We start from the raw sequence: 12,791 nt of genomic DNA, 5'->3' as shown, positions 1-12,791 counted from the left end.
AAACCTTACACAAATGGTATCACTGTGAAAGAAAGTCAGTTAACTAACTGCAGAATAGAAACAGGTGTGAAGTCCATGTATATCTAAATAAGACTTGATTTCAAAGGTAAAGTTTCATTACAAAGCTTCTGCTGCCTGGCTTTGCAACTTTCTGCTGCATCCTGGGCAGCCCTGCAAAGGTGCAAACTCAAGGCAGGGGCTGTGGCTGCACCATAATGGGTTGGAAGCCTCCCTGGTTTGCGGACATTGAAGGCGACCTGACAGTAGGGGCTGAAGAAATGAGGTTTTCTGAATTGGAGGAGACATTTTGAAGTGAATTCATTTATTCTTAAGGAAAAGTGCTATTTTCCATACCTGATAGGATATCATCCCCCAACCTGAAAAGTGAGGAAAAGCTGTTTTAAAGATGCCACTGTCGATACTGAGCCCCCAATAGCTATAGGGGAGCATCTTACATAGGCATTCTTAAAGAAAAAGCTATGTTTAGATTCTAAATCTGAATGACTTCTGACAGTTGTAAAAATAGAAAACACTCAAATATTCCTCTTTTGTTGCACCAAAAGGTTAATTTGTGGTACATGAAATGAATATTGTTTTTTAACATAACTTTTTTTTTTTTGCATTTTAGGGCCACATCCATGGCATATGGAGGTTCCCAGGCTAGGGGTCCAATTGGAGCTAAAGCCACCAGGCCCACCAAAGCAGCCAAAGCAACACCAGATCCGAGCTGCATCTGCAACCTACACCACAGCAGTGCTGGATCTTTAACCCACTGAGCAAACTCATGGTTCCTAGTTGGATTCGTTTCTGCTGAGCCACAACAGGAACTCCTATAACATAACTTTTATTAATAAAATGCCTTTTTTTTTTTTTTTTAAGGGCCACACCTGTAGCATATGCAAGTTTCCAGGATAGGGGTTGAATTGGAGCGACAGCTGCTGGCCTAACAGCCACAGCAATAGCAATGCAGGATCTGAGCCATGTCTGTGACCTACCCCACAGCTCACGGCAACACTAGATCCCCAACCCACTGAGTGAGGCCAGGGATCGAACCTGCATCCTCACGGATACTGCTCGGATTGTTTCTGCTGTGCCACAACAGGGACTCCTTGCCTAACCTTCAATATTTGACGTTTGTTAAGCTCAACTTTGGGCAATAAAATATGGACAAAAAAATGAGAATGAATAGGTGCTTCTCTCCTCCTTTTCCCAGAATAAGAGGAAAGAAATTTATTATATTTCTTTTTTTAACTTTTTGCTTTCAAATTGCTTTGAAGGCATGGTTTTTATTGCTCATTACTTTAGACTTGTAGTTCTCAACAATGACATCAGAAATCTCTGCCTGGGCCTCACTCCTGAGTGACTGTTATATAACTATTCTGAGATGGGCTTTGTTTATGACTAATTTTGAAGTACCAAACGTCCTCTTTCCCTCCATTCCTCAAATGTGTGGACATGTTTGAGAACCACTAGACCAACAGTAGTTTTTCCTGTTTAAAGGAAATAGGAGGAATTCCTGTTGTGGCTCAGTGGTTAACAAATCTGGCTAGCATCCATGAGGACGTAGGTTTAATCTCTGGCTTTGCTCAGTGGGTTAAGGATCTGGCATTGCCATGAGTTGTGGTGTAGGTTGCAGAGGTAGCTCAGACCCTGCACTGCTGTGGCTGTGGCATAGGCCAGCAGCTGTAGCTAAGATCTGACCCCTCGCCTGGGAACCTCCATATGCCACAGATGCGGCCCTAAAAAGCAAAAACACAAAAAAAAGGAAATAGGAAATAACCAATTTGAGCTGAAGTAATGCCTTCTAATTAGCTTTGTCTTAATTTTGATCTGTTGATGGCTTTGTTACAACTACATTACTGTGTTATTACTACTTCATTGTTCAATAAATAAAGCAGTTTGTGTTTGAGTTAAAAAAAAAAAAAGAGTTCGTTCCCATTGTGGCTCAGCAGTTAGGAACTGGACTAGTATCCATGAGGATGCAGGTTTGATCCCTGGCCCCGCTCACTGAGTTAAGGATCTGGTGTTGCTGTGAACTGCAGTATAGGTGGCAGATGTGGCTTGGATCTAGTGTTGCTATGGCTATAGGGTAGGCCGGTAGCCGCAGGTCCAATTCGATCCCTACCCTGGGAACTTCCATATGCCTTCCACAGAGCGGGTGTGGACTTAATAAGAAAAAAAAAAGAAAAAACTTTCCTTAGTAGGAAGTAGTAAATGGCCACTTTATGTTCTAACTTAAAATTATTAAGCAATTAAAGATTAGCTGAAACAGGAGTTCCCATCGTGGCTCAGAGGAAATGAAACTGACTAGTATCCATGAGGACAAGGTTCAATCCCTGGCCTCGCTCAGTGGGTTGGGGATCCGGCATTGCCATGACCTGTGGTGTAGGTCGCAGACACAGCTTGGATCTGGTGTTGCTGTGGTGTAGGCCAGCGGCTACAGCTCTGGTTCGATCCCTAGCCTGGGAGCTTCCATTATGCCTCCGGTACAGCCCTACAAAGACAAAAAAAAAAAAAGATTAGCTGAATTATAAGACTAATAATAAAGATTAATTTCTTTTAAAGTTTTCAGGGAAATAAATAAAGATAGATTTCTAATGCTGAAATTTGCTTAAGATGAAATCCTTCCTAAAGAATGAATGGAAGACAGACAGGTTCAAGAGCTCTATTTAGTAAATTACTAAGCCTCAAAGAGGCATAATTAAAATATTAATCCTTGTAATCCTGATATCCTATTTAAAAAGTACAAAAGACAATTTAAATCCAGCTCAGTAATTTCCATCCTGGGTGGAAATACATAAGAAGTCATGTGTTTTCAGACAAATCCCCAATCAAAACCTACCAGATATCTGCTTTTCTGCCATAACCTTCTCCACTAATCACTTCAGGGCTCATCCAATATGGCGTGCCTGTGACAGACTTCATTCCTGTCCCCGAAAGACAGATGGTTTGAAGCCGTTTGCTGGCCCCAAAATCTCCTAGTTTGACGTTGCCTGTTGAATCTCGCAGAATATTTGCGCCTACAACAAGAAATATCCTCATTTCATTATTTTTACTGGCAGTTTGGAATGTAACATAAAAGAACAATGGCAGAGAAATACTTAGTAGACTGTGTAGAATTCACTTAGTAATCTGTTTCTAAAATCAGACTGCTTTTCATCTTCCAAGCAGTACCTGGCATAATGCCAGTCACAGTCAGTGTGCATTAATGACATCATATAAACACTGAATATTAGTCACCTGTGTGTGCTTCAGGACCTAAGAAGGTTCTCCCACTGAACAGAACTGGTCCAAGTGGGAGGTTAGGATGAAAAAGAAAAGGGGAAAAGGACTAAGAATGCGAAGTTCAGAGAAAATGAATAAACAGCAGGCTCTTGGCCCCAGTTTCTCTGTCATAAAGCAAGCAGGCCCATGTTTAAAGATTATTTCCCTGAGAACCTAGCATCTCCTCAGGTACTTCCAAGGGAAATTCTCAATAAAATTCTTCATTCTTCATCTTCTTGTCTATATGGTACTTGTTGGTTTTTTTTTTTCCTTCAGGGCCACACTTGCAGCATATGCAAGTTCCCAGGCCAGGGGTTGAACTGGAGCCACTTCCTCTTCCCCTCTCATATTATTTGAATCAAATTAAAGATATGATCAATCATTTAGTACATATCTTTAAAAGAACTCTTATCATACATAAGATAGACAATAACTCCTTAATATTATTAAATATATACTGTTTTTCACATTTTTCTTAAATAAGGTCCTTACACTGAGAATCACTGATACATCTATCTCTTAAGTCCAAATCTATAGTTCCCTCCAACCTGTTTTTCTTTGCAATTTATGAAAAATCTAAGTTGTCTGCCTATAGCTTTCTTATGGTCTAGATTTTGCTGAATCCATCCCAAGAGGAAATTTAACATGTTTATCTATTCTATGTATATATTCTATATTTCTACAATTTGGTAGCTGTACCTAGAGGCTTGATGAAATTCAGGTTCAAGATATTTTTGTTTTTCGGCAAAACTATTTTGTAGATGATGTTATAGTTTATGAATAGGAGGTATGTAACGCGAGACTATCTCTGTGATGTCAGCAGATGTTAATGTTCAGTGTTTCTATCTATTAATCTGTCATTTGTTAGCTAAGATATTTTTATAAAGATAAGTCTCCTTTCATCCACTATTTAGTCCTCAGTAGTACAGCTCATAAAAGCAGAGTAAAAGGACCCTATTATGAAATAATGAGTAGGCTCCCTAGCAAAAATGATCAATTAATTTTTATCCTAGGTTTCATTATGAACTCATGGGTTTAAACAAAAGTGATCAGCTAGTTTTCCTTTTCCTTTGCCATTTAAAAACTGCTCATCATAAAAAGTTAGGAAATACAGAAAAAGTAAAAAGTATCCAGGAGAAAAGTAATTATCACTAATCCTGCCACTTGGAAATAACCACTGTTAATCATGTGGAAATTTTTCTCCTAGGCCATACTTTAATACTTGAGGTCATACTGCACATCTAATTTTATATCTTACACTTTTATCATATATCTTGCCCTGTACTGTTTATAAATCACCTTGCTTCCAACCTCCTCACACTGGCAAGGTGAAAAAACCCAGTTGGGGAGTAACTGTTTGAATAAAGATTATTCCTAACAGACTAATTCATAATAAAAATCATTTCCCTATGTATTTTTCTTTGTTTTACCATGTAAGTTCCAGGTACACAACACAGTGATTCAGTATTTCTATACATTACAAAATTGTCACCACCTTACATGGTTCTTTAAACTACTGGGTTTTATACTTGACAACTGGTAAGAATTGGTGGATCTTGAGGTGAAAGATAGGCTCCTCTTTTTTTCAGATCATGAGTGATGTGGTCATCTCCAAGACTCACCGGTCAGCTCCACTATACATGGGGTCTTGCCCAGGCATTCTGCAGCAGTTTCTACTCTATGACTGAAACTGGCTGGGAATGTTCTCTTTAGCCTGAATATGGCCTTGTTCAGGATGTGACACACCACCAAAAGGGAGTAAATTCATGATAGCTCCTAAGAGTTCCCAGGAAGGCTAATGGAAAGAAGTTTTAAATTTATTGTGTGTGTGTATTTGTTCATTATTCTCAACAACTGATTGAATAAAGTGATTTTTTTTTTTTTCGTCTTTTTAGGGCCACATCCATGGCATGTGGAGGTTCCCAGGCCAGGGGTTCCAATCGGAGCTGCAGCCGCCAGCCTACGCCACAGCAACACAGGATCCGAGCTGCATGTGCAACATACACCACAGCTCACGGCAATGCCAGATCCTTAACCCACTGAGCGAGGCCAGGAATCAAACCCAAGTTCTCATGGGTTTAATTGCTGCGCCATGATGGGAACTCCCAAATAAAGTAATCATAACATTTGGGTCACAACCTGGTTTTTACAGAATGAAGCCTCCCGGTATGCTTTGGAGAACAGAGTTTTAAGACTCTTAAATTCACACATCTCTACCAATCAATTTTGTCTTGCTTCATGCAGTCACTTTATGTTTGATCCATGAAAACAGCTGAGTTTTAAAAAGTGAGCTTAACTGAGCTGGAATTCATCAAAGCTCAGTCTTGGGCTCTCTTTTTATTCTCTCCTTAGGTAATGATATCCATCCCACAGCTTTAAAAATGCTCTCAACATAAAGTACATCATGATTGTAACTAACTTTTGAGTGCTTTCTAGATACCAGGCATGGTATTAAGCATACTATATGCATTAACTCATTTAATTTTTTTTTTTTTAAGGCTGTACCTGCGGTATATGGAAATTCCTGGGCTAAGGGTTAAATTGGAGTTGCAGCTGCCAGCCTACACCACAGACACAGCCACAGAGCCTCATCTGCAACCTATGTCACAGCCTGCGGCAAGGCCAGATCCTTAACCCACTGAGCGAGACCAGGGATTTAACCCACATTATCACAGACACTATGTCAAGAAGTCCTTAACCTGCTGAGCCACAACAGGAACTCCAACTCATTTAATTCTTATAGGAATCCTCTGAGCTGTACACTGTTATTTCCCTCCTTAAAAATGAGGAACTGAGGCACAGAAGATGTCTCACAGTTAGGGAGAGATAAAGCCTGAATTTAAACCAGGCTATGTGGTATCAGAGACCCTACTTTTTTTTTCTCCCCATTTTTGGCTGCCCTGTGGCATATGGAGCTCTCGGGCCAGGTCTGAGTCACAGCTGCGACCCAAACCACAGCTACAGAAACGCCAGATCCTTAACCCACTGTGCCAGACCCAGAGCTCCCAAGATGCCTCCAATCCCACTGCGCCACAGCTGGAGCTCCTCAGGGGCCCTATTCTTAAGCATTATATGCTAATACCTGTGCTCTCTGGATGAAAACATGTCTCTTTTTTTATAATCATTTGAACTTTACTAAACCTGTGAACCCCACAGGGTAGTTTCCCTCCTGTGGAACCCTGATCATCAGGACTAGTTGGAACTGTCTTCCTACAGTATTTTAAAGGTAGATGTATTAATTCAAATGTCCAATTTCTTAACCATGTTTCATTAAAAAAAAAAAAAAGAGGGAGTTCCCTTCATGGCTCAGAGTTTAACAAAGCCGACTAGGATCCATGAGGACACAAGTTTGATCCCTAGCCTTGCTCAGTGTGTTAAGGATCCTGCACTGCCGTGAGCCGTGGTATCAATTGCACACGTGGCTTGGATCCCGCATTGCTATGGCTGTGGTGTAGGCTGGCAGCTGCAGCTACAATTCAACCCCTAGCCTGAGAACTCCCATATGCTACAGGTGCAGCACTGAAAAAGCAAAAAAAAAAAAAAAAAAAAAAAAAAAAAAAAAAGAGAGAGTGAGCTGCTGGAGTTCCCTACAGCAGCTCAAGGATCCAGTATTGTCTTTATGGATTTGATCCCCAACCTGGCACAGTGGGTTAAGTATCTGGTGTAGTCATAGCTGTGGTGTAGGGCACAGCTGTGGCTCAGATATAATCCCTGGCCCAAGAATTTCCATATGCTGTGGATGCAGCCATTTTAAAAAAAGAGATAGAGAATGCTGTATATTTTTTTAAAAATAGCTCATTTAAAAAAATAGTTCATTACTTACCTTTTATATCTCTATGAACAATCATATTACTGTGCAAATAATGGACACCCTCCAGAATCTGACGGGTGTATTTCCTAGTCACGTTCTCAGTAAGAGCTCCATATGCTTTTAATTGGTCCTTAATTGAACCCTGGATAAAAGAAAACAAAAAACTATAGTATGGTTTGAAATGAAAACTACCAGTAAATTTTTATTTTTAAAGACTTGTGTGTGTTTATTTATTTATTACTCTCACTGACTAAATAAACCTATGCCACAGCTGGGCAATGTTGGATCTGTAACCCACTGTGCCGGGCTGGGGACTGAACCTGTGCTGCCACAGAGATAATGCCGGGCCCTTAACCCACCACACCACAGTAGGAGCTATTTTATTTATTTATTTATTTATTTACTTATTTTTGTCTTTTTGCCTTTTCTAGGGCTGCACCTGTGGAATATGGAGGTTTCCTGGCTAGGGGTTTAATCGGAGCTGTAGCTGCCAGCGACAGCCACAGCCACAGCCACACGGGATCCGAGCTGCGTCTGCAACCTACACCACAGCTCAGAGCAATGCCGGACACTTAACCCACTGAGCAAGGCCAGGGATCGAACAGTAACCTCATGGCTCCTAGTCGGATTCACTAGCCACTGAGCCATGACGGGAACTCCCTATTTTATTTATTTTTAATTGAAGTTTAGTTGACGTACAATGTCATGTCAGTTTCAGGTGTATACCAGTCATATGACATTTAAATACATTACACAATTATCACCATGATGAGTCTAATAACCTCCTACCTCTGTACAAATTTATTACAGTATTTTTTATTATATTCATTATGGTATATGTTACACTCTCATGATTTATTTTATAATTAGACATTTTAATTTGGGGAATCCTAGTTCATGACTGGGAGGCTTTAGCTGGACAGCACAGGAACTCTTAGTAAAGAAATGACATGCATTAATTTAACATAAAACCCTACGATAATCCCTGACTAGAACTGCAGAAGAGTAGAGCTGAAGGAAGCCTTTAAAATTATTTTTTGGGAGCTTCCTGGTGGCTCAGTGGGTTAAGAATCTGGAATTGTCACTGCTGTGGCCTGGTTTCAATCCCTGAAATTCCACATACTATGGGCATGGCCAAAAATTATTATTTTTTGACTGATACTCTGTTGTTTCTATGACTACGTCAGCTCTATCTTCTCTTCCTTGCAACATATTTAAAAAAATCTCCAGTACTTTTGTCTTACTCTTTTTTGCCCTACTTGCTCTTCTATGTATGACCTACTTTATTTTTTTTGGAGGGGGTTGTCTTTTTGCCCTTTCTTGGGCCGCTCCCTCGGCATATGGAGGTTCCCAGGCTAGGGGTCGAATTGGAGCTGTAGCCGCCGGCCTATGCAAGAGCCACAGCAACGAGGGATCCCAGCCGCGTCTACGACCTACACCATAGCTCATGGCAACACCAGATCCTTAACCCACTGAGCAAGGCCAGGGATCGAACCCGCAACCTCATGGTTCCTAGTCGGATTTGTTAACCACAGCGCCACAACGGGAACTCCTGTATGACCTACTTTAATTTTATTTGTTTTGTTCTGTTTTTTTAAAGCACTGTTTTATTGATATTTACAAACTTCTCAGGAGAAAAAATGGGTATGATTAAAAGATCAGAACACATGTGAGATTTTTAAGTTTTTCTTTTATACTCACCATTCTAGTTCAAACCATGAGAAAATATATGAAAAAGGAATTTCTAATTTTCTTTTCTTGCCTTTTTTTTTAGGGCCACACTCACGATATATGGAAGTTGCCAGGCTAGGGGTCGAATCAGGGCCACAGCTGCCAGCCTACATCACAGCCACAGCAACGTGGGATCCAAGCCGTGTCTGCGACTTATACCACAGCTCATGGCAATGCTGGATCCTTAACCCATTGAGCAAGGCCAGGGATTGAACCAAAAACCTCAGAGATCCTAGTCAGATTCGTTAACCACTGAGCCATGACGGGAACTCCCTCTAATTTTCTTGAGTACTTTTCTGAGGCAGGATAAGGTGCCAGGTCTGAGAAAAGGGAAACAGTCTGATACACAGGTCTTTGAATTTTGAAAAAGCTTCCTTGCTGATTCCAATGTGCAAATTTAATACATAACCACTACTTTATTCTTGTTTGTTTATTTAATGGCTGCACTCATGGCATATGGAAGTTTCTGGGCTAGGTAATGAATCCTCTAGATCCTTTAAGTCCCTGTGTCAGGCCAGGGATTGAACCTGTGCCCCTTCAGTAACTGGACCCGCTGTGGTCGGATTCTTAATCCGATCACTGTGGCCACTGCGCCAGAGCAGGTACTTCAATAATCACTGCTATAAAAGATAAAAATAAATGCTTCTTGAGGGAAAAAAAATCCCTCCTTTTTTTCTTTTAGACTGATGCAACACAAGGCCAAAGAATGGAGAAGCGGGAACCTAGTTGGCAAATCAACTTGTCTCATAATCTTTGTGTTTAAAGAGCTAATATATATCCAAGTGTTCCTGCCTTTCCCTGAATTTTAGTAAACTGTGTACTTCGTCATATAAAAGTGGATCCTTGGACTTTAAAGATTTAACCATTTGCTGTTTCTACTGTTCATGATCAATCCCTGAATGGACAGCAAGATGCAATTCTGCTGACTCAAACTTGCAAATATGTGTGGAAAGCCTTAGGCAGTAAGTGAACCCAGACAACCATGCATACTTATAACTCAATGTGGCTTATTCCTTCAGTCAACTTATTGTGCTTCTACTTGAAGTAATGAAGCCAAAACTGAACTTTCCAAACAATAAGTGCCAAAGACTTACAGGCTGCAAATGAGTGACAGACTTATGGATCCTCTGGGCCATGGCACCTGGGCCAGTGGCTTAGGATGCTAACAGCTCCATCAGTGTAGTATGTTTTCTGCTGTGCACCATGAAAATATTATTTTCTTCTGTGTGAACAAGTAGAATGGGTTAGAAAGTACCGTGTCAGATAAAAGCAGAGTGTGTGTGTATATAATAGCAACAGAAAGAAATAAACTGTGCTGTATCGAAAATAAAAGGTTCTAGTCTGAAAGTAGTTCTAGATAAATTAAAGAATGGAATGCTATGTCTGGGAAAACTGAAGAATAGAATGACAATTCTGGTAAAGCCTGAATCTATAGCATAAAGGTGTATCTCCTGATAAATCTAATGAGAGAAATTATATAGCATCATTCAGACTTGGAGGTTCAGGATAGTCTAGGAACATCTATATCTAACCCATATAAGCCATGGGCTTGCCATATGTGTAATTCATTCAGATCGTCAGTGAACTATTATTAATTTAGTAACATGCTTTACAAATTCAAGGTGTGATAATCTATATTCTGAAGAGATAGCTGCCTTTATAAAGGTAATGAGAACAGTGATCTAACACCTCTTTCTGAATAGTCCTAGTCTTTTTTTTTTTTTTTTTTTTTTTTGTCTTTTAGGGCCATACCTGCAGCATATGGAAGTTCCCAGGCTAGGGGTAGAATTGGAGCTGTAGCTGCTGGCCTATACCAGAGCCACAGCAATGCAGGATCCGAGCCACATCTGTGACCTACATCACAGCTCACGGCAACATCAGATCTTTAACTAGGGATTAAAGAGCGAAGCCAGGGATCGAATGCACAGCCTCATGGTTACTAGTCAGATTTGATTCCACTATGCCACAACGGGGACTCCTAGTTTAATCTTAAGATTGCTAAACATATACAGAATACCATGTCTCTATTTGTGATGTAAATTGGTTCTATCCAATGAACCATTTTAATTAATTTTATCTCTAACAATGTGGGTCTCTATTCACATTTATTCAGAATTATTTTTTATTCCTTTTTTTTTGTCTTTTTTTGCCTTTTCTAGGGCCACACCCACGGCATATGGAGGTTCCCAGGCTAGGGGTCTAATCGGATCTATTGCTGCCGGCCTATGCCAGAGCCACAGCAAGGCAGGATCTGAGCCGAGTCTGCAACCTACACAACAGGTCACAGCAATGCCGGATTCTTAACCCACTGAGCAAGGCCAGGGATCAAACCTGCATCCTCATGGCTCCTAGTCAGATTTGTTAACCACTGAGCCATGATGGGAACTCCTATTTTTTATTCTTAATTTAAATATTTATTCCACAAACAGTAATGGAAATCTGAATAAGAGAAAAATCAATTACAATCCCAAAATAATTCATTTTCATTTTTCTAAATTTCTGTTCTTTTCCAAAGAGATACTTTAAAATATAGCTATTAAAAAGCATTTTATTTAAAAATTTTTATTATAGTTGATTTACAGTGTTCTGTCAAATTCTGCTGTACAGCAAAGTGACCTAGCCATAAACACATACATTCTTCTTTTCATATTATCTTCTATCATGGTCTATCACAAGCCACGTGATTAGATATAGGTCTCTGTGCTTAAAAAGCATTTTATATTCTTTTCTCTCTCTTATTATAAGTACTTTCTCCAACTTTGCTACATGCCTTCACAACTTTAATTTTTAATATATATTCTCTTGGATAATGCCATCATAATTTACTTCCACCGGGGGCACTGATATTTCCACTTTTTCCACCACAGATAATCCTAAAATAAAGGTACACAGTTTTTTCCTTCTTCTGGATTACTTTTATAGACTAAATTTCTGTGAGATTATTAGGTCAAAAGCTTTCAATACATACTACCATTTTATTTTCCAAAGGGGATTTTTAAAAAACTCAATTTACACTGCCAATGGAATCTTTGAAAACAAAAAAGTAGCAATGATGAGTAACAATGATGTCACTATAAACAATTATCCATGAGGATAAAAGACAAAGTACAGTTTGGTGTTACTCTCCTAAGACTAAGAAAATTGGTCATTAAAATCATTTAAAAATCATTAAAATTGGCCCTCTGTGTTTGCCAGTTCCACATCCTTAGATTCAACCAAGTGCTGATTGAAAATATTTGAAAAAAAAAATTCCAAGAAGTTCCAAAAAGCACAACATGAATTTGCTGCATCGGCAACAATTTACATAGCATTTACATTGTAGTTACAACTATTTACATAGCATTTATAGCGTATTAGGTATTATAAGGAATCTAGAGATGACAACATACACGAGAGCATATGAGCAGGTAATATGCAAATATTGTATCATTATGTAAGGGATTTGAGCATCTTCAGATTTTGATGTCTGTGGGAGGTCCTAGAACCAATTCCCTGGAGATACTGAAGGACAACTGCACTATCAGATACTGATCCACGGTTTTATTGATCCAGAAGCTTAATCTGCATCCTGTACATTCTACATACAATTCTAGTAAGCTGTTCTCTTAACGACCCATAAGTTAAACGTTTTTTAACGTATATACGGCCTATTATGACAATGAATAAGGTTTTTTATTGGCTGCACCTCCGGCAGGTGGAAGTTCCCAGGCCAGGTATCAAGCCAGCGCTGCAGCTGTGACAACGCTGGATCCTTAACCTGTGTCACAAGTGAACTTCCAAGAGTGAATGTATTTTTAAGTGAATAAATATACCACTGTCTTGGGAGTTCCCGTCGTGGCGCAGTGGTTAATGAATCCGACTAGGAACCATGAGGTTGCAGGTTCGGTCCCTGCCCTTGCTCAGTGGGTTAACGATCCGGCGTTGCCGTGAGCTGTGGTGTAGGTTGCAAACGCGGCTCGGATCCCGAGTTGCTGTGGCTCTGGCG

At 39.9% G+C, this 12,791-nt stretch overlaps 1 protein-coding gene across 2 annotated transcripts in view; it reads right to left on the bottom strand.

Moving 5' to 3' along the window:
• The window catches only part of MAP3K2 (mitogen-activated protein kinase kinase kinase 2), a 90,856-nt gene that overhangs the window by 2,700 nt on the left and 75,365 nt on the right, over positions 1 to 12,791 (bottom strand). For both annotated transcript variants that reach the window (XM_003359437.6, XM_005671635.4), the window contains exons 15-16: positions 7,088 to 7,217; positions 2,843 to 3,020 (exon numbers count right to left, since the gene is read on the bottom strand). In XM_003359437.6, coding sequence (XP_003359485.2) covers positions 2,843 to 3,020; positions 7,088 to 7,217 — 308 coding nt within the window. The remainder of the gene's footprint in view (positions 1 to 2,842; positions 3,021 to 7,087; positions 7,218 to 12,791) is intronic.

This window comes from Sus scrofa, chromosome 15, assembly GCF_054392235.1.
Source record: "Sus scrofa isolate SSC_HxYL_T2T_F1_AM1 chromosome 15, Sscrofa_HxYL_maternal_Yorkshire_Landrace_v2.0, whole genome shotgun sequence".
NCBI classification, from domain to species: Eukaryota; Metazoa; Chordata; class Mammalia; order Artiodactyla; family Suidae; genus Sus; species Sus scrofa.
The sequence above is the reverse complement of the archived record's forward strand: the minus strand, read 5'-3'. Positions and strand labels throughout refer to the sequence as shown.